General features: G+C 48.7%; 1 protein-coding gene across 1 annotated transcript in view; it reads right to left on the bottom strand.

Annotated features, from left to right (window-relative positions):
• The window catches only part of NOC3L (NOC3 like DNA replication regulator), a 493,023-nt gene extending 474,206 nt beyond the window's left edge, over nt 1-18,817 (bottom strand). The window contains exon 1 of the mRNA XM_078643385.1: nt 18,672-18,817. Within this exon, the coding sequence (XP_078499511.1) occupies nt 18,672-18,680 (9 nt within the window). The 5' untranslated portion in view covers nt 18,681-18,817. The remainder of the gene's footprint in view (nt 1-18,671) is intronic.
• Nucleotides 18,818-22,463: the final 3,646 nt, after the last annotated feature.

Genomic DNA, 22,463 nt, shown 5'->3' with positions numbered 1-22,463 from the left:
GTCCGAATATTCTTCGAGAGTAGACTGAAAGGGGGTAAGAGCATTTGCACTCTTAAACCGCATGCCCTTTAACTGTTAGTCGAAATGGGCAGTGTGGAGTTTCTTAAAGCTCTATCATTTTAGTAGCGAGCATGAGAAATTCTTTGGTAGTCGAGAGGATTTAGGACACCCCCACACCCCACGGGTCTGAATCGGTAAGAGCGGTCACACTTGAACTTCTCTTAAATTGTATGCACTTTAACGGCTAGTCGACTGTTATTTATACATCTTGTAGACTGTCATCCTAGTGTGCACAGGGCAGTTAAAAGAATATAGGGTCCTGGGGATAGCCGGCCCTGCACTGAAGGTTTTTTGTTTTCTTCAGACTCATTTTAAACCACCATAAAGGTTTTAATGCTTATAGGTTTTATCTCGATTAAACATACTGGCCCGATAAAAGAGCATAAGGTCAATGACAGTTGGCCGCATAAGGAAGGTCTTTTTTGTCCTTAATCTATCTAAACCGTAAATGAGTTTTAATGCACATATATTTTACATTGAGTAAATACAGAATGAGCCAATTTAAATTTTATTTTATGAAAGGAACTATTGGGCATGTTTTATGTACCGCATTAAGCATATGTATTGCAATGGTTTTAATTAATCGATAAATAAAACGCAACTGAATTGGAGGTTTGTAGGTGAAGGCATGCGGGACAGCGAAAAATGGAGCGCATCGTTTATTGAAAGTAGTGGTAGCATATGAGGAAGGTAGCAACATTGAGCGTTGGGTGGCGAGTGCATGGTGATTTTAAGAGAGAGAGCAACAGAGTGGATTTCAGCGGTAGAAGGACATAATGGAGACAGGAACAGTGAGTATACCATTGGGTTTGGAGGTGACGCATACGAGAGTAAGAGCAATAAGGAACATGGGGAAGGGGCTGTTTTGCAAGTAAAAAATCAATAGGTCGCACGGGGGCAGGGAGTATGGTGTGGGAGAAGCACACAAGGAAAAGAGCTGAAAAACAGATGCACTTTCATGTCGTGTTTAATCTAAAAGAAGAAAGGGGACAAGGAAAGTGTTGGACTTGGCCCTTTTGGCAGGTTCACCCCTAAACTTTTTGCTTTTGAATGTGACTTGATGGTAGTGATTTTAGGTTTTTGCACACTTTAACACTGTGTCCCAGTGTAAAGTGTGTGCGCAATTTGAGTGCGTGTGGTGAGATTGGCCTGCCCTCCAATGGGAATGCATGGCGGGTATATGTGTCCATGGTAATTCCTGGTGTGGGAGGAGTGCAGGGGCGAGTTTGGTATGTGCGAACTCGTAAGAATAAATGCTGCGCAATAGTGTGTGCAGATTTAATGTAACTAGTGGAGAAGTGCCACTTTTAGAAGTTGGCATTTCTGTGTGCAGTGACTGTGAATTGCCTGTCTGGCTTGTGCGTGACAGGGGCTGGCTGGTGTGCTTGGCTCCAGGAGCCAGGATGGGTCTGCCCGGTGGTGAATAGGGAGATTTGCATGTAGATGAGAGGGAGGAGTTGCACCTGGGACCTGAATAGGGCTGTGCCTTCCCTCCACAATGCTGGCGCTGCCCCCTGTGGTGCGTCTGAGCACCTAGCCCCCACCTGACAAAGGGGAGAGGAGCTGAGCACAACAAAGTGCTCCACAGCTTCCCCAAACCAGTTGCATCTGGTTTTCCCCCAGCCCTGTGCTGGGTGACAAAGGGAAAAGTAGTATAAATATAGGGGCTGTGACCCCAATATGGTGTGCTGTTCCTGACTTGAGGGGGCCTGCAGGTGCTGCTGGGCTACAGGAGCAACCGCCCCTAGGGACTGCCTCCTCGCTGGAGGGGCCTGTGAGCTGGCCTGCCTGGACCCAGCCCTTTGCCACCTCGTTAATTCTAGGGGACTTTTTCTGGACCAAGCGCTGTATTTTCCTTTTGCTGGAGAAGAGCTATACCCTTCTTGCTGAGAGCACTCTGCTTGTGGGGGAGAAGGCTGGAGACTCTGCCCTAGCGCTTGGAGAGGGCTTCTCTGTTTGGGTTTGCAGCTCTTCTTCTACTGGAGGTGAGCGGGTGCCCACCCTGCTAATTTATGCGAGTGGCCGAGCGGGTGCACACCCTGCGTTATGGCCGCAGTCCCTTTTGTTTCATGCATGGCGGGTGCCCACCCCGCGTGATTGCCGCAATCACCTTTATTTAGTGCATAGTGGGGGCCCACCCCGCGTGATGGCCGCAATCGCCTTTGTTTGAATAGCGGGTGCCCACCCCGTATTGCCGAGCTTGCAGAGGAAAAGGATCACCGCCGCGACCCGGGCAAAACAGGAAGTCCATCCAGGTGGTACCTGTCTAGAGGGCGGGGCTTCCGGGAGGAAAGGGAAGCACCGCACGTTGCCTAGAAACCAGCCGGGAGTATGCGCGTGGACCAGTGGGGCTCCCGTGCTGGTGGAGAGCCCCGCGCATGCCGAAAGGAGAGACCGGCATGTCGACCTATCAGGTGGGAGCCTACCCCGCAGTGAGAAGCCTGCAGCCGGAGAAGGAGCCGCCGCGCCGCCTGGAGTAACCGGGCAAAGGAAGGAGACTCCTGCTCCCCCAACGAAGGAGGTGGAAAGGCGGGCCGTGTCCCTGCCAAGAGGGCCCCCCCCCCCCAGGTGAGAGGCCGGGAGCGGGTGAAGAGCCGGTGGGTGGGGTCTGTGAGCGAGCTGGTGCACGGGCAGGATTCGAGGAGCGTCCTCGCAGCGAGTTGAGATGCAACGTGGGGGCATTTGAAGAGAATGGTGCCACCCCCACCAACCCCTCATCCCCCCCACCCCCCCCTTGGAGTCCACGTACAGTGGTGGCTTTATACAGGACAGAGTGTTTCTGGGGATTGCCCATGCAGTGAGGGCCATAGTCAGAGGCCGTGCCCTCTTTGGTGGCTTGCGCGCCCTCGTGCCTCGTGAAGGGGGACTGTTTAATTTTTAACGATACAGAAAAGGGGGTGGTGATGAACAGAGTGTCTGAATTAAGCAGACCACTCTTACCCAGTCCAAAGATCAGGGCTTGATCCATCACCGTTATTTATCTCACTGCCCCATCCCAGCTCAGAACCTGGCTATATGCAAATTAGTCTGTCCCTGGCCCAGTGCATCATGGGAACAGGGCAGACCAAACTACCAAGCCAATTCTTCACCAGAAAGGAGACAAGCTACCGGGGACCGGTTTCTGGCATTTAAGCCTCTTCGGCCCGACTTGCTTGAATCCTGATGGAGCAGTGAGAAAGGACTCATGTCTGAGTATACCCTGCCACACCTATAGTGGCCAAAAACGATACAGAAAAGGGGGTGGTGATGAACAGAGTGTCTGAATTAAGCAGACCACTCTTACCCAGTCCAAAGATCAGGGCTTGATCCATCACCGTTATTTATCTCACTGCCCCATCCCAGCTCAGAACCTGGCTATATGCAAATTAGTCTGTCCCTGGCCCAGTGCATCATGGGAACAGGGCAGACCAAACTACCAAGCCAATTCTTCACCAGAAAGGAGACAAGCTACCGGGGACCGGTTTCTGGCATTTCAGCCTCTTCGGCCCGGCTTGCTTGAATCCTGATGGAGCAGTGAGAAAGGGACTCATGTCTGAGTATACCCTGCCACACCTATAGTGGCCAAAAACGATACAGAAAAGGGGGTGGTGATGAACAGAGTGTCTGAATTAAGCAGACCACTCTTACCCAGTAAGCCACATTTTTAAGCCACAAATTCCCGAATAGGCCCCACAGGCACTGCAAAAACCAGAACCGTGAATCTTCACAGCTGCCCAGTTTTGTCAGTGGGCAGCTGCAACGTGGGGGCATTGGCTGATTAAGGAGCCCCAGGGGGGTCAGGAGGCAAGCTGGTGCCAGCGCTCAGTATTTCAGCTGCCCAGCTGCTACGTTTAGGCCACTGTTGCTTTCGCTGCCTAAATAGCGCGCCCTGACATTGTTGGACCTAGGGCATTGGTGCCCTGTGAGAGGCCAGTTGGCCTGGGGAACAGTTTTCATGTGTTGCGCCCCCGCTTGGGGCACACTGTGTTTATGCCCAAATGTGATGTCTACTACGCAATGCCTTTATGCCCGGTTTCATACCTCTAAAGGTGTTTTATGATTAGGAGGTTGTTTTGCGTTTTATGGGTTGTGCTAGTGAGATTATGTTTCACTGTGTGATTTATGCCGTAGGTGATGACTATTGCATAGTGTGGTTTACATTGCAGAACCTTATGCTAAGTTCCTAACTTTTACCAGTAGTTACTGGTTGTGCGCTACTTTTATTATTTGTGCTACATTTACAATTGGTGATTTCTGATTGTTCTGACAGTGGGCCAATTGGCCCTGTTACGTGTATATAATCCCCTGTAGATACTGCCCAGTGTCAGTTGGCACAGTGTATATGTGTGATTATGATCTAATGTGTTTTATGATAATACAAAGGCTATTTTTATATATAACCTTGTGTGGAGTTCCTTTTTGTGGTGTGCCCAGTGTGTTGCTGCTGTGTGTGTTGCGCAAATGCTTTACACATTGCCTCCGGGATAAGCCTGACTGCTCGTGCCAAGCTACCAAGGGGGTGAGCAGGGGTTATCTTTGGCGTGTAACTCCCTTGCTCCGACTAGAGTGGTGGTCTCTGCCTGGCGTTGGCGCAAGCCTTAGCCAACCAGAGATCCCATTTCTAACAGAAAGACACCAAATAAGAAGCAAGCAAAGAAGCGTGACAACCAATGGGTCACCTGTAAACCCACTAAAAGTTCATGGTGAGCCTAGAACAGGTGATTTTGAATAAAAAAGCTTATGCTGCCTGGTTGGCAAGACCTAAAACCTCTGCAATTCAAGCAGAAAGAAGGACCTAGCTAGATCAGAAGCAGGAGACCTTCCAGCAGTGTAGGAACCGCCAAGAAAGAGCAACTAGTAAACTACACTGCAACGCTCCAAAACAGATTTCTGAGCTGCGTAAGTATTCTATATTGCAGGGAGCAAAGTAATACCCCTGAAGTACTTGACTTTCATCTTAGTTTGGAATTAGCAACTGCAAGACTATGACAAGTATAGTAATTTTCCCGAAGAAAATAGTGTATTGGAACTGGACTCCTTTATAGTATCAGGACTTGGAGTCAAGTGCCAGCAACAGACTGAGAAAAGGGGGTCTCACAAAAAGTAGAAGGCAAGCAGACAAGAAAGATCTCCACGTGGAGCAGGGAGGTTAGTACTGCAGCCGTCAGCCTTCAGTGGAAGAATCCCGCTCAGCAGACTGCTTCTCCGTTCTCCTGACTCAATAGAGCAGAGAACACCACACCACCGGTTTAATTAAGACAAAAGATACACAATGCCAACAAAGATATACACGCAGCCCAAACTGCAGGAAACCCCAGAAACCAGATGGTCTAAATAAGCTTGATGAACCAGGCATAACAAAGATACAGAAAGTGAACTATACAAATTATTAAATACATATGCAAAACAATTTTCCCACCCTGCAACACTGCATGCATACCAGTTGTGACACAGAATAATGTTTGGAGTAAATCACTAAAACTAAAGCACTTCAACCAACATCTACACATAGGACATTCTACATCCAACACTCGTTTAACTATGCTCTTCAAAAAGGGCACCTAGTGACATAAGGAAATGAGAGCAATTTACATCCGTGTCAGGGGTAAGGGCTTTACAAATCATTCAAGCGTGGCTCAGTGGTTAGAGGCGGCAGACCCAGAAGCTGAGATCGGCCGTGGACCAGGGTTTGATTCCCCGCCTCGGCGGCTCTCGGGCTCAAAAATTCCACGGACTCGACAATTCTCGCTCCGGTGCCTACTCGACTCACGGGGTCACACTCTGCGACTCTGGGCAATAGCTTGCTTAATCTCCACTACGGCCCCTCGCGGCGGGATGCCTGGCTTTCGCCTTGTGGATACCCTGCCGGGGTATCTCACAGGGGAATACCAGGACGGGTTCCCTAAGCATGCGCCTTGATGCCTTCGGGTGATACGTGCGCTATATAAGTCGCAATACATTTACATTTACATTCAATGAAATACAATACTTTCTGCAGAGAAGTGACTGTAGGATGGCATACAATCATACAAATAATGTTCATTACAGCGGACACATAAGGTAGACTAGGACTATATTCTTCAGACAGTGGTAAGAGTTTGGCATATAATGCGTAACATATTTTATATACCACTTTGTACTGCACTTCTATCATTTTTAGGTCGAGCCGGGGCAGCGTTTTCGCTGCTCTGCAAGGCATGCTGTATTGAGGTAGGGATTTGAAGCTTTGCCCACTTTTTGGCCATATTTTTCATTGGCTTGCGTCATTGTCCACTGTAAACTGTAGCTGTTCATTGGTCAAAAGGCTTAGTAGTCCCTCCTTAGTACCGCCTTGTCTCATTTTGGAACCTCCTATGGCGACACAACTGTTACATGTGTTGTTACTCTGTAGGCTTTATTTATAGCCTCCGAGCACTATTTTCTCAAATTGCTTTGTCCTGCCTGCTGTCGCAGGCAGTGCACGCTCTCTCCTAATGCTTTTGCACCGCAATAGGTCTCGCATGTGTGACAGTTAAAGCTCAAACTCCCGTAAATGCGAGACCTATTGCATTGCAAATGCTTGTTTTAAAGTAATTTGAAATAATTCGTCTCGACAGAGCGAAACTGTCAAGACCCGCCAGTGTATGGTGCGTTGGCACGGCCAGTGCACTCCTAAATACATCGGGAAGGCAAAGAACTACAATTCCCAGCACGCTGAGAGACACGTCACGCAGGTGACGCACGGTGCTTGCGCATTCCCGGAAATAAAGAGATGCAGACGGAATCGGCGGTGCCGATTATTCCTTACAGTGACTTGAAGTCAGTTGGCATACATGGAAAAGCGGTCAGAAAGCGGGTCTTTACCCCCACCGATCCTCAATACTTATTGTTAGTATCATTTTGGGAACTTCCTTGTCCTGGAGTAGCGGGCTACGTTTCCTGCGTGGCACTCTTGTTTGTTTTAACTCCTCTCGTCTGAGAGGGAATTGTTTTGCCGCAGAGATCTGCGGACATCAGTGGTTTGTTATTACGGAGCATTTCCCGTTTCAAGAGTGCTCTTAAACTTTGGTATTACCCGGGCACCGCCGCGTTTGCTCTAACCTCTTTTATAAAAACGACGGCGGATTTCAAGTTCATCGGCAGATTGAGCTAAGGGCCAGAGGTGTGTCCATAACACCCATGGAATATGCACAACAGCCCAAGCAGACAGAGTTGAGAATACATTAACCCCGTCTGATGTTTGTTCTTTTGATTCTCTTTCCACAACGTTGTTTATCTTTTATCCAAAGCAGGAGACATATGAGGGGTACCTATTCAGAGGGATTAGAATAACCCATTGAAGTGTGTACGTTCTTAGCTCTGGTATGTGTGGAGGTCCTCCTTAGTCATAGCACAGTTCACATTAGGTTTTCATGTTTCATTGCATGTCTTTCTGTTTGTATTTCCCTGCAGCTGGGTAGAATCTCTGGTACCACCTCACTTCTGGTCTCCTAAGAAGTAGCCAATTGTATTTTCCTTTACAGGTATGAGAGGGGCTCTTTTGAGGTAGTTGATTTAAGAAACCAAAAGTGGGAGGGACAGTATTGATAGTTATGGGGGGGGGGTCTTCTAAATACCTGTTGTTTGTCATTCCAGATCTCCGTCCCTGCTGTCCCCTTCCCTTCCCTCCCCGGTTGGACTCACTTAGTAGTCTGTGTGTATACTTCAGACTCTGAGGACGTTCATAGGGGAGGTTACAGGTAATTCAGCACAGCCCCGAAGCGGCCAGAAAGCAGAGCCTGACAGAAACATCAGGGTGGTGGCCTAGCTTGTAATCAACGGAGCACTCTCTCGGGCTCTCACTTTGAGACTTATGCGCCCTCCTCCAGTGAATACATCCGTCTCAACATTTTAAGTAATCACATCCCGATATGCAAATTATACACTTTCTATCTCCCCCCATGGGACAATCTCTCCTTCATCAAACAATTACCAGAAATCATCGCCGGTAATGTCGATTCCACAGTTCCCCAAATCTTCCTCGGTGATTTCAACCTTCATTGGTCTAACCCCAACGACCAAGCTGCTACATGCCTTAAATCCTCCTTAGATGATTATGAGCTGACCCAATACTGCGACAGGCCAACACATAATAAAGGAGAAATCCTGGATCTCATCATCTCCAAAGTAAACACCATATCTCTGGATAACATTACCCCTTGCGACTGGTCTGACCATCACATCATCCTCTTTAATATTAACCGGGAGGTGTCTGCAAGGAAGCCTCAATCGAAGAAGCTAAAAGGTATTGAAAAGAGACCTTAGACTTATCAATACAGCTGAACTAGCATCCCAATGTAAACGTGCCCTTTCTGCCCAAGTTGTCAAGCCAGAGGTTCACTTACTCACTGACTTTTACAACTCTACTATTTCAAGTATCATGGACTCCGTTGCACCGATCCAACAAAAAAAATGCATCAACAAAAATCTCTTAACCATGGTTTAATGACAACTTAAACTCCGAACGACGTAACCTAAGGGCAACTGAACGATCTTGGAAATTCAACCCTTCCTCGGAACTGCTAAAAGTCCTCAGAACAGTAAAGGAGCTCCTATAACAAACAAACGAAGAGCGCCAAGGCCGACTACCTCAGATCTCAACTTACCCAAGCCTCTAATCGTCCCAGGAAACGTTTTGAAATTGTTAAACAACAATTGTGTGACGCACCCACTTGGCCTGACACAGGACACAGCCCACCCTCTTGCGATGGTTCGGCTACGTTTTTCTCTGAGAAATCGAGACTCATCAATATTGAACTGGAATCGAAAAAGGCCTCTCTACCATGATATTGCCTTACACACCCCTCATCCCCCGCTGAACAGCCCGATCCAGTTTGTCTGAGCACCAAAAACAATGCCTCTTGGGACACTTTCACCCCTGTAAGCGAAAGGGACATCAACAAAATTCTTCAGAATATCAACCCATCCAGTCACTTTAATGACCCGCTACCACCTTCCGTCTTCAAATAAATCATCGAAGTCCTCACCCCTCTCTGGACAAAGATTGTCAATGCCTCTCGGTCTAAAGGTATGATCCCTGACTGCCTAAAAGCAGCTCAAGTTTCCCTATCTTAAAAACACCTAATGCGGACAGGGTGGAAGTTGTTGAGATCTGCACTATCTCCAACATCACTACTCTGGCCAAACTCCTTCAAAAATGTGTCCACTCTCAACTTTGTGCGCACATTGAAAATTTACAACTCCTAGACCATCACCAATCTGGTTTTCGGAGCGTAGACAGTACTAAATCGACTCTTATTCATGTTTTCAATGACATTCTAAAAATGCTCGACCACAACGAATCCTGCCTCCTGATCTTCCTTGACCTTTCCTCTGCATTTGACACTGTAAATCACGACAATCTTATCAGTTCTGGAACACAGGATGGGCATCTTTGGTCTGGTGCTGCAATGGCTCTTGTCCTTCCTCCACCACAGATCCTGACTGTAGGAGAGTAGGGTCTGCAATCCTATGATCACCCAGATTTTTGCTTTTTGCTGCACTGGTTTACGACTTTCCCTGGCTGTGGGCCTGCTAATCAGACCCACAGCCTAGCTGTTCTCTCTATCCAAATTGTACTCAGGTACTGAATTGGCACTGGGCCCTCTCCAAGTCCCTGTACTCAGGGCTGAGGTGCACCCAGAAGTCTCCCAGGGGCTGAAGCATGTATTGTGCCACCCCTGGATTGACTAACTAAAACTGACACAACTGGCTGCACGACAGCTGGGGCAAGGTGGTGTACTCACCCTTTGCTTTAGATATAGTATACCTATATCTAACCCTAAAATGGACACACAGATCTCCTATCAGTCACTCCTATGGCAGGCCTTAACAATCCTGAAGGCAGAGTGCTTGGAATCGTGTGAGATGGTGCTCTGGCATGAGCTGAGCCTGTCTGCGGCTTTCGGGATCTATCCCTTAGCCGTTTCCATGATATCGCATACCATATACTCTTAAGTGCATTATAATCCTCGCGGTTATGTGCCAACTCTGGTATCGCTTTATCAAAACATGTCGAGTAAGGTGTCATACGAATTGGAATACTAACCCCTCGCCAATTCTGGCGACGGGGTTAGCATTCCACCCTTCTAGAGGGACACGACATGCATGTAACCTATAACCCGGTTAAAAGTCAGACAGAGCCTTAGCATCCACAAAATGGATGCTGCCACCGAGACACAAGTCTGCCCTCCTGCTGCTGGGAGTCCTCCCAGAGCAGGAGATAAGGACAAAGGGTTTCCTGCCAGGGGCGGTGCCAGCACCGTCCCAGACAGGGTTTTGTGTATTGTAGGTAGGCAGGGCTTTAGAGGAAGGTGACTGCACGTGGCACCCCGGTGCTCACTGTGCATAGGCTGGCTGGAACCAGTTCCAGGGTCACTCCAGACCCTGTGCTGGGGAAAAGCCCGCCAAGGAAGTGGGTGTAACCACCCCCCTCCTAGTCCCACCCATAGGGCAGGACTTAGTCGCGTGCCAGCCCCTTTTTACAGGATAAAGGTAGAGACTGGCCCCCTTCCAAATCAGATCATCTTTGAATCCTGAAACTACTTTCTGCGAAAGGAACTCAAGACTTCTTCCTAAGATTTCTCCCTTGTGACTAAGGAGTAGTCACCCTGCATCCGCAGGCACCATCTAAGAACACTGCGGTCTGCTGCAAGTCCTTCCTCCGGAATCCGACTGCCCAGCTCGACGAGAACCGGCTTCCCTGGCACCTCTGACCTCTACCTGCATCATCAGTCACGCTGAGATTCGTGGGTGTGACGAGACCTCGAGGGACCGGCCATCTTCAAGACTGCACGACTTCTTTCCAGCAAGCCCGCCGAGTGAATTCCTGGTGAGTGCTTTGGGGTCCGAGAAGCCCCCACCCTGAGCAGCTCCAGCACCGAAGAGCAGCCCCCCAGCATCTCCACGATCTGCGTGGGGCCCTTCTGCTTTTTACTGCTCACCGCGTTGTTTGGCTACTAGCCCGCTGGCTTGTGGCCTTCCTGACGACGCCCGACGACATTTCTGCTGCTGGTCTGGTTGCTCCAGACTGGCCCTTGCTTCCCTCCATCGGAGAAGTACCCTGGACCCTCCTGGTCCACTCAAGACGCCATTTTAGGTCCACCGCGTGGGCCTTGCATTTGCCAAGACTTGTTGCCCAATCCTGGGTCCAGCGACGTCGACAGCAAGAACCTTCGTGGGACAGCTCGCACCTCCATCCTGGTCGCCGACAACGCCTCCTGGTCCGAGAGACTGCAGAGCCCAGCAGCGCCCACTCACCTGACTGCGGTGACTTCGCCCGGTGCCATCCTGGTGCCCACTTAATCACTGGCTAGTGATTCAAGAACTTGGTCCCCTCTGCTTTCAGGTTTTCTTCTTCCTTGATCCAGGCTTGGATCCATCGAACTTTTCTTCACTGGTCGCCTGCCAGCAACTTCTTCCTTCCAGGCTCCTGGTCCGGCAACGAGATCCCCGACGTCTTTTCAGACCTATGCAGCTGCAGCCCCTGGGCTAGGTAACTTCGGCACTTCGGTGTCCCAGCATAGCCTCACTATCCTAGGGTCAGGATCCACTGTCGTTTTCTTCCTACCAGGTCGGGTTCGCCCGTGAACACTAACTTTGCCTTTACTAGCCTCCATAGACTTTGTCCCGCATCCCGCGTGAGAGTGCACACTCTGCACCCGAGTCCCCTGGGTCTCCTAGTAGTAATCTAACGATTCCCTAGTCCAGTCCTAGCGATTCCAAAGCCTATTAGTACTGTACTTACCTGCTAGTAATTTCGCATTCCACTTTTTAAGTATATGGTTTTTCGTGCCCCTCGGGCATTTGTGTATAACGTGCTAACTTAAGTATTTTCGTAAGAGTTTTGTTGTGTGCTTAGCTCTCTGTCTCATAAAGAGCCAGGGTAGTCTTGTTATAAATAAATACACTGTTTATTTTCATAACAACTTGTGTGGTGTCCTTTCACTGGGTGTTCAAGGGGTAATGTGATGGTAAAACAGCTGGCTTAACACGCCCTCTAGAGTCTTAGCCTTAGACTGCTCGTATCCATGCTACTAGGATAGCTGGTCTATAAGGTTGACTTACAACCAATCATCAATAAGGGTTGTTTGGACTGATATATAGTGATCACTAGAATAGTGAGCACTGCACATCAGGCCAACTTCTCACACTGACGATCTCACATCACTCAACACTAGCCTCATGAACACTCAAAACTGGCTAACGGAGAACCACCTCCTACTCAACACTCCCAAAACCGAATTCTTGCTCATTTCTCCTCCGAATCATACACCCAAGGTAGAACTCTGGTTGAACCATCTCATTGCTTTCAACTGCCCCCCGTCATCATTGATTCAGCCAAGTCGCTCGGAATCACCCTGGACAAACACTTAAATTTGAAGAACCACATTAGTAAGGATTTCAAGGGAGCGAATTACCAGGATGAGACTACTCAGGAATCTCAAACCTGTCCTCCCACAAGCTGACTTCAAGCAGGTTGTTCAATCGCTGGTTTGGCCGAGGCTAGACTATGGCAGTGCTACACTATGTGGCCTCCCAAAATATACCTTGGCCCCACTTAAAGCTATATTGAATGCGGCAGCCAGACCACGGGCACTAAAAGATATGAGCACATTTCCACAGTCCTAAAATCTCTAAATTGACTGCCTTTTGAAGCAAGAATACAGCTAAAGGTCGCCTGCCTGACTCACAAAGCTCTCAATCTCAAAACCCCCAAGTACTTATGCCAAAAGCTATAACTATCTGGAGGTGGTAGACCCTCAAGAAGCGCCAACACCTTCCTTCTGAAACCACAGATATTTCGAAAAAAGAGAACTCGTCAAAGTGCTTTTTCTGGCTCCGCTCCACGGATCTGGAACGCTCACCCTCCTGAAATTCGCAGTCTCATCTCCACGGTTGCCTTCAAACTTGAAGTAAAACGATTCCTTATGTGCAAGTTCTTACCTTATTATAATTATGAGCGGGTTTGTAAAGCGCTAGAATCAACTCCAGAAGGGAGTATCTCTGCGCTGTTGGAGCCTTCCTAAACGGTAACTATGCATGCAAATGACCAAGGCAAAAGAGCATAAAGAGAAAAAGGAGAGTATCAAAGACAGATAGGAATCACAGAGGGTCAGTAGTGCCCAAGGAAATAGAAAGAACAAGAAATTTCAAATCAGCACTGGAACAAAGAAGTTTTCAATTTACTTCTAAAGCTGGAATGGTTCACACATTGTCTGAGGGAAAGAGGAAGATTGGGCTCTGATCTTTTGCTTGAAGATACTGGACTTACTCCCTCATCCATTGTACTAACTGTGATGATGTGTTACACCCTTTGTAACTGTTTACTTTGTTATAAAGTAAAAGTAAAGTCCACATTTGTAAAGGGCACAATCACCCGTAAGGGTCTCTAGGCGCTGGGGGCTGTCGGGAAGATTAAGCGAGCTATTGCCCAGAGTCACATGGTGCTGGGCTAACCTGCCGCCGGAGCCGGGGATCGAACCGTGGTCCCCGGATTCCAGCGTCAGTCGCCCTGGCCGCGGCGCCACACCTCTCCCACTTATGTATTTGATGCCTGCCTAACCTGGACCATCCGTAATTGTGAAGTGATCTGATATCCCTCTGGATTATGTTCACGCTATATAAAACTTTATACATAAATAAAATTAAGTCCTGGTAGTAAAATACTTTATTAAGACTGACTGCATAGGTACTCCCTTTACTGATCTCAGAATTATTGAAGGATGAGTTGGGCATGACAGAACTCAAACAAGTGCCTTGCAGATTAAAAGGGGTGCTAGCTGCGACTGTTTAACTTAACTTATCATGTCCTTGATAGTTTTCCAGCTCACTTTAAAGCAGTAAGGTAGGAGCAGTCCAAAGAGCTCCCATTGGCCGTCTCTGTGACATTTCTTTCAGCTCCACTCGATGCCAGAGCAGCTCAGTAGAGTGTGCCTCTTCAATTACTGCCACTACATTACATGGTGTCACCACTGCTTATGGTCTTGATTGTATACTTTGCTTCTGCAGACTAGGCGGCCTGCTTCCTTGTTGACTGAAGGCAACGAGGGGTCTGCGCCCTGGGAGGCCTCCCCAAGAGCCGTTTGCAACTTGCAACAAACCATGGGTAATGCTGACACAATTTTCCACTTCCTCTGCAATTATTGTCATTATCCTTTAAAAGCCTAAGACCTCCGATACCAGTCTAGACCATTGACTTTCAAAACAATGCACAGTTCCTGAGGTTTAATAGATGGTTAAAGCTTTGAATCTTTCATCAGATTTGAAGTAATGGCATGCAGCTCTGATGTACATTTTTTTTAAGTGGCTGTATATATACATATATTTTCAATTCAACAATATTTGACAGCTGGCAGAGGTTTGTTGAAAAGATCTTGCGGCGGGCCCCCTTTCATAGCGAGTTGCCGGTGTGGATTTTGGCCCCCATAGTCGACATGGAGAGTCACATGTCCTTCGGGACTGGCGCGTGGGAGGCTACGATACTTTAGCAGACCTTTATCCCGACGACTACTTTGTGTCCATTGAGCAGGCCACGGCGGCCTTTGGGCTGGGAGGAGGGCAGTATTTGCACTATAGAGGCCTCCAAGGGGTGGCGAGAGAGACTTGGCCCCAGTTCCCGGAGGCGCCCCCGATGTCCCACACCCTAAACATCCTTCTCTCCTGCGGTAGAGGACGGAGACTTGTATCTCTGCTGTATTCGGCCATGAGACGGGACTCGGTCCCGCCGGTCCCACCTTCCTGGGAGGCTTGGGAGACAGACCTTGGGATCTCCCTAGACACGGGGCAGCGCAAACGTATTGGAACCCTTACGCGCAAGGTGTCGTGCAATGCGCGGTTTAAAATGGTTCATTTTAATTTCATGCATCGTACTTATCTGACCCCGGTCTCTTTGCGGCGCATATCGGAGAACAGAGGAGACAACTGCCCCAGGTGTGGAGAGGGGGGAGCGGGGTTCCTGCATCTGGCCTGGGATTGCCCAATGGTCGGGAGCTTCTGGAAGGCAGTGGTTGATCACGCACGGGCCGTTACTGGTCTCCGGCTCGACTTGACCCCGCTTCATTGTCTATTAGCCCTAATCCCGAAGCCTAAGAAGAGAAACCTCTGCTATAAAATGTTGCAGCTATTGCTGGTGTTGGCGAGGCGAAGGGTCGCAATTACCTGGATGGGGCAGAGGGCTCCTGAGATGTCAGCCTGGCTCAGAGATGTCAGGGAGTGATCTCTGGCCGAGGAGACTCATATGCAACGCACATGCAGGGACGAGAAGCTGCAGGAGGATTTGATTGCCTGGCGAGTTATGTGTGCTACGGGGTTGTCCAACAGTGATTCAGAGGGCACGAGTGCAGAGCTATTTTCCTCTGAGGGGTCGGGGTCTGATGGGGAGGGAGAGGGGAGATGGGTGGATGGGTCTGTTCAGAGTTAGTGCCCGGCTGGGCTCGCACATGTACTTCCGGCTGCAATAGAGAATTGCTTTGCTCCTTTGGGACACAGCCCAAACTGTGATGTCTGTACTCATGTGTGCCATAATGAGGTGATCGAACTGTATACACGTATTGTAATATTGATGCCAATTGGGGGGGGATTGTTTGGCTGTTGCAATAAAAAAACTGAAAATAACGTGTTTTTTTAAAAAAAAAAAACAATATTTGACAACGGAAACTGTTCTTCTACAAATCTCTCAAATCTACGTGTATTCACTATTTTATATCAGAAAAGATGAATAACCCCAAAATGTTGATCGAGGGAAACCATATTTTTGAACCTCTTATGATTTCTTGTGTTTGTATTTTCGTTCATGCATGAAAAACCAAGTCACCAAAAATATATAGGGTTAATTTTTCACATTGTGTTCTCATGATGACAGAGGAAGAAAGCCAGTCTGAGGCTTCTACTGGCTCAATAATTCTTTATTGCTATACCTTAAGGCAAGACCTTTGCCTTATTTCCCAATGTCACAGCATGTTTCTTAACTTGGATCTTACAAGAATAGGTCCGATTGGCACATGAAGGACAGAAATGCACAGTTGCCACTAAAAGAATGTTGCACCAGAATTTCGTTGTTCTTTCTTGGACAAGTTAGTCTAAAAGATGCTTAAGAACTGCCCGGTCCGTCAAAGCCCAGGAACGGTCCGTGCTCCAGAGATTCTATGAATGACCATCTGCTTGATGAGGTACAAGCAGAACTGGTTGCTGACTCCTTTAGTCCCACTGCTTCAGATAAGCATCTACTGACGGGCTAGGATGAAGTAATGACCTCCCCTGTGAAAACCACCAGCGCCAACCGCCTGATCTCCTGGTCCAACGTCAACGACGATGAGGCCCGCAAGGTCATGAACTCCATCCACTCAGGATCTCCGTCAGACCCGTGCACACACCACGTATTCAACAAAGCAGACGCTGCCATTGCACTCCAACGACGGTAGGTCATCAACATCTCCTTCGAAACAGCGGCATTCCCGGAAAGCTGGAAACACACCGAAATCAACGCCCTCCTCAAGAAGCCCATGGCGGACCCCAAGGACCTCAAGAACTTCCGGCCCATCTCCCTGCTCCCGTTCCTAGCAAAGGTCATCGAGAAAATCGTCAACATGCAACTGGCCCGCCACCTGGAAGACAACAACATCTTGGACCCGTCCCAGTCCGGGTTCAGACGAAACCACAGCTCCGAGACAGCCCTCATCGCCGCCACAGACATCAGGCGCCAACTAGACAACGGCGAAACATCAGCTCTCATCCTCCTGGACCGGTCAGCCACCTTCGACACGGTCTGCCATCACACTCTAAAGACTCGCCTCCTAGAAGCCGGAATCCAAGTAAAGGCCCCTAACTGGACCATGTCCTTCCTCTCCGGCAGAACCCAGAGCGTCCACCTCCCGCCCTTCCGATCCGAGGCCATCGACATCATCTGCGGCATCCCCCAGGGCTCACCCCTCAGCCCGACGCTGTTCAATGTCTACATGGCCCCCCTCGCACAAGTGGCTTGCCAACACGACCTCAATATCATCTCCTACGTGGACGACACCCAGCTCATCCTCTCCCTCACCAAGGACCCGCACACCGCCAAAACTAACCTCCACGAGGGAATGAAGGCCGTCGCCGACTGGATGAGGAACAGCCGTCTGAAGCTGAACTCGGACAAGACGGAGGTACTCATCCTCTGACCCACCCCCTCAGCCTGGGACGACTCCTGGTGGCCGACCACACTGGGAACAGCACAGACACCCACCGACCATGCACGCAACCTAGGATTCATCCTCGACTCCTCCCTCTCCATGTCTAAACAGGTCTACGCCGTCTCCTCCTCCTGCTACAACACCCTCCACATGCTCCGCAGGATCTACAAGTGGATCCTGACCGAAACAAGAAGAACGGTGACACAGGCCCTCGTCAGCAGCAGACTGGACTATGGCAACGCACTCTACGCAGGAATACCAGCCAAACACCTACGACGACTACAACGCATCCAAAACGCCTCCGCCCGACTGATCGTCAACGTCCCCCGCCGCAGCCACATCACCCCCCACCTGAGAGACCTGCACTGGCTCCCTGTCGAAAAGAATATCACCTTCAAGCTCCTCACCCACGCACACAAAGCACTCCACAACGCCGGACCAGCCTACCTGAACAGCAGACTCAGCTTCTACAACCCCACCCGCCAGCTCCACTCCACCAGCTTCGCCCTCGCGCTGTTCCCCGCATCCAACGAACAACCTCGGGCGGCAGATCCTTCTCCTACCTCGCCGCCAAGACCTGGAACACGCTCCCTACCCACCTACGGCAGACCCAAGACCTACTCGCCTTCAGAAAACTCCTCAAGATCTGGCTCTTCGAGCAGTAGCAGCACCCCCTCCCCTCAGCACCTTGAGACCCTCACGGGTAAGTAGCGCGCTTTACAAGTACTCTGATTGATTGTGCCACACATTGCTCTGCAAGTAGTAATTCCATCCTGAAATGTAATTTTCTTGACACAAAACATGCTACGCATTCGCCAAATCACTCGGTAAACAACCTCTAAATGCCAAGGAAGAAAATTGGTTTCTTCACTACATGGGTTTCCAACAAAATTACAGTCCTCTGGACGCAGCACAGTGGTAAAAGGGCAGTCATTAACCTACACGGATGTTTAGGTCTGGCTTGTCAGTGCATTTGCAACCTGCCTGCCCTTTAAACCACCACCAATATTATTCTACAGTAATTCGCTTACGAACAAATACGTAGCCATAACAATGCTATCTACTTGTAATGTTTCACTTTAACATGTAACGGTTCTTTCAAGCCAAACCTACTGTCAATGCATGTTCAAAGATTCGACTGCCTCTCCCTTTCCTCGAGCTTGCCGTCCAACTCCGTTCCCAAGAATCAGCTGTTTCTCTCTTCTCTCATTCTCAACGATTAGCCACAGCTCTTCACGAAATCTCACTTATGAGCTCCCATGTTTCGCTTCCAGCTCACCTGCTCCTCACACCGCTAAGCAATTCATCCACCCTTCCTCTGTTCCCCCAAACTCATCTAAATATCAGTTTCTCTGCGATTCTAGTACAACGCCTGCGCCTATTCCAACACATCACAAGAATCAGTCATCGCTCTTTTTGTGGTTAAATTCTCCTTTCACATACCGGTTTCATGGTGTAGGGAGACGGTAATGCCACTGATGGGGTTCGGACGACCTGGTGAAGCTCCCTTTACACTATTACTAAAGCACTTGGGAAAAACTCGTTCAACACATGTGTAACAGGAAGTGTTCCCTTTACCCTCTAACCCTATTTTCCGTAAATGAGTCGGAGTCACACTAGCGGCCATGATAGGATCAGGCCACTAAACGATTTGCGAATGATGAAAAGAACCCTTCCTTTCTTTTCACACAAACCAGTTTGTGTGCCTGACCTTAATATGGCCGCCGCCGATCTCATGCGCGATGTAGTTTTTGAATCACAGGTCTATGAAGGAAATTTTTAAGCAATTACCGGTAACATTCATTCAAGTTAAGAGGAAGTGCGGTGTGCAATGTAAAGCGCAGCAAATACATGACTCGCATTTCCTAGATCCATGCTAGCAATTAGTCCTGGCCTGGATTTCCATTCTAGGTATTGTAGAACTGAAGCTATGGACTTTAAATCCCAGAATGCAAGATAACACTTGTACTGGATAGGATACTTACGCGTGGCTTCAGAACTCTGCAATACATGCAAATCCTTTGCGTTTTCTCATTGCAAGTGCGGTGAGAGCTTTTAGCTGCTCTTTTCAAACCTTGCCTGCTAATATCTGGACATGCAAATTACGTGGTACTTGTACAGTCTCGGTAGGTCCCAGGACTTGTTAGTTAACTGTAGTCCAACAGATGCACTAAGTGAGGATTGTAAGCAGCGGTGGAAGTACATTAACAAGCTTTGCAAATGCAATCGGTGTCGCATTTGTTGGAGCTGAGTAATTGGCATTACAAATGCCAATGTTTTTAGGTCGAGCGAGCCTGGGCAGCACAGCATTGCTCTGCAACATACTCTATTGGAGTATGGCATAGAAGCTCCGCCCATATTTGTCATTGGCTGTTGTCATTGTCCTAAGTAAATGCTGGCTTCTGATTTGTTAATAGGCTTGTTAGTCCCTCCTTAACCGCCTTGTCTTAATTTGTAACCTCCCATGAGGACTGGCTCTTTTACTTTGGTTGTTACACCTTACGCCTTTTTAGGTCGTGGACCTAAAGGCTGCGCAGTCTGGGGAGGAGATTTAATGATTCTTAGTAGGGCTTTAGAACTCGCCTCCCTGGCCCGTCTCTCCTCCATTGGCTGGCTTCCTAAACGGAGGCCAGCCATTGGAGGAGAGAGCCGTCCCTCCAAAGAAGCTCCATCTTTTTCGGATTTGGTGGCGTAAGTTTTGCTGTTCTTTAGACAGTGACGTCGTCCGTCACTCAGGACAGCAAAACACGCCACCGAATCCGAAAAATTTCGGAAGCTTGAGGCCGCCATTTTGTTTCCTTCGCAAGACGGCTACTCCCCACTCTTCAGGTAGGAGAGCCTCTCCCTTTTTAAAAGGACATTTACATTGTTATTAAAAGACTTCGTGTGAATGTATAGGCTCTTTGAGCGCCTAATAGAACAGCATTTTCATTTACGATAATGTAATCATTTTTGCAAATAGGAGATTTAGCTATTGCTTCCCCTCTTCCAAACAGTAAACTCTCAGCTTGTCTCTTGTGTGAATGAAGCAAAATTACACCCAGGTGAGCAATATCTGTCTCCTCTCTCCGCCGGCGCTCCCGCTCAGGCATAATATTTATTATTCCTCCCATTTGGTGAATTGTTCCCGGAACCCTCCAGGAAAGAAACTTCGTGCGAATGAGGGCGCGAGTCGCGAAAGGCGAGCACGTCTCCTTGGCAGTAAATCAGCGGCGGCGCCTTTTAAAATACGAGCGATTCCATAAAAATGGGTCCGTCGTGGATAAAAATGGGCGCCCTATCGTAAGTTATTTTCAGCTCGAGGTTTCCCACTCGGCGAGGACGCCGCGGGCGAGTAGGGCCCTGCGCCAAGCCAGGGGCGTTTATTTATTAGTATTGTATTTCGCGCAGTATGCCACGTGCGGGTTTAATGTGCCTATTGAATTGCTATGTTTTGTTATAGTATTTAGGAAGCGCATTCTGCCACTGGGGAGGTATCGCAGCGCGAGCGCAACGGAGTGACGCGCCATGAGCTTGGACGCCTGCTCACCACAACGTTGACTTGCAGAGTTGTACCATTAGCGTTCAAGTGTGAGAAGCTCAACTAGTCCTGGGATGTTGTTAGCATCATAGTCGGCAGGCCCATATATCTTAAACATGTTCCTCATCTTTTGACGAATTAGTGGCCCGCTACAAACCATACCGCTGGTCACAATGACTGGGGAAGAAGGCTGATTTCGATAACACACAGTGATAGCTGGGCTCCTGTGCTTGGCTAGGTGCCAGGGTAATCCTCCGTATTGGGTGATGACGTGCAGAGAATTTACTAGGGCACTGGGTTTTGACCTTCCCGTGGTTTATGATACAGCTGGTTATCCATCCTTTGAACGCAGGGGGTCTTTATATTCCAACAGCTCTTCTTTCAAATGCGAGCACACTCCTGATTGATCCGGATTTCAGCACATCACTTCCCAGTCCGGGACTCTGTTTCCCCTTAAAGCCCCATTAACTAGCTTGGGCCTTGCCTGTTCGCTGTGGTGCCCTGGTCCTTCCTCACCTCCTGTTTGGGGTTTTGGGAATGTGTTTGGAGGAGATCACTTTACAAAAGGCGCTGCAGCCTCTGAGGGATCCCTCTAACCCAAGGCCTGCTCCCAAGTGACAGCAGGCTCTCTCGATAGAGACAGGCCAAAGCGGGCCCTCCAACTCCCAGGGGTGCTCCCCTCCCGCTGTCCGTGTCTTTTTGCCGCCCCCTCCCGCTGATGAGGTCGCCGCTCTCGTTTCTCTTGTGCTTGGAGAGTTTGGCGGTGTATCAGGAAACTGTTGCCTTTTATGCCAGGTCCATGATGGGCAGTGGAACGAGCGCTAATGAGCCTGGGATAGATTGTTCTTGTTTCTCCTGACAGCTTATGTGTGCTGATCAGCGGCATGAGAGGTAAGTGCCGGTCTTGGGGTGGGAGGTATTTGTAGCATGTTTGTTTGTTGCTTATTGTTAGCATGAATTCCACATCACTCTCAAACACACTACCTCACAACTTTTCTCTCTATCTCACTAGCTCACTCTCTCTCTATCTCATTACCTCACTCTATCTATTTCTATCTCACTCTCACTACCTCACTATATCACGACTCACTCCCTCAAAAATTCACTACATCACTCTCTCACTAACTCACTCTCTATCTCACTACCTCACAACTTCACTCTCTCTCTAACTCACTACCTCACTCTCTCTCTATCTCACTACCTCACTCTCTCTCTTTCTATCTCACTAAGTCACTTTCACTCTCTCTTTCACTACCTCACTCTCTCTCTATCTCACTACCTCACAGACTCACTCACTGTTTCTATCTCACTACCTCAGAACATCCCTGTCCCTCACTACCTCACTCTTTCACTACCTCACTCTCTGTCTCTCACTACCTCACTCTCTATCTACCTCTCTCTCACTACATAACTCTCTCTACCTCACTACTCCACTCTATCTATCTCACTACCTCACTATCTCACAACTTCTCTCTCTCAAAACATCACTACCTCACTCTCTCACTACCTCACTCTCTAGCTCACAACTTCACCCTCTCTCTCTCTCTCTCTAACTCACTACCTCAATCACTCTCTATCTCACTACCTCACTCTTTCTATCTTACTAACTCACTTTCACTCTCTTTCACTACCTCTCTCTCTATCTCACTACATCACAACATCACTCTATGCTTATATCTCACTACCTCACAACATCCCTCTCCATCACTACCTCA

The sequence above is a fragment of the Lissotriton helveticus genome, chromosome 5_1 (assembly GCF_964261635.1).
Source record: "Lissotriton helveticus chromosome 5_1, aLisHel1.1, whole genome shotgun sequence".
In the NCBI taxonomy this organism is placed as follows: Eukaryota; Metazoa; Chordata; class Amphibia; order Caudata; family Salamandridae; genus Lissotriton; species Lissotriton helveticus.
The sequence above is the reverse complement of the archived record's forward strand: the minus strand, read 5'-3'. Positions and strand labels throughout refer to the sequence as shown.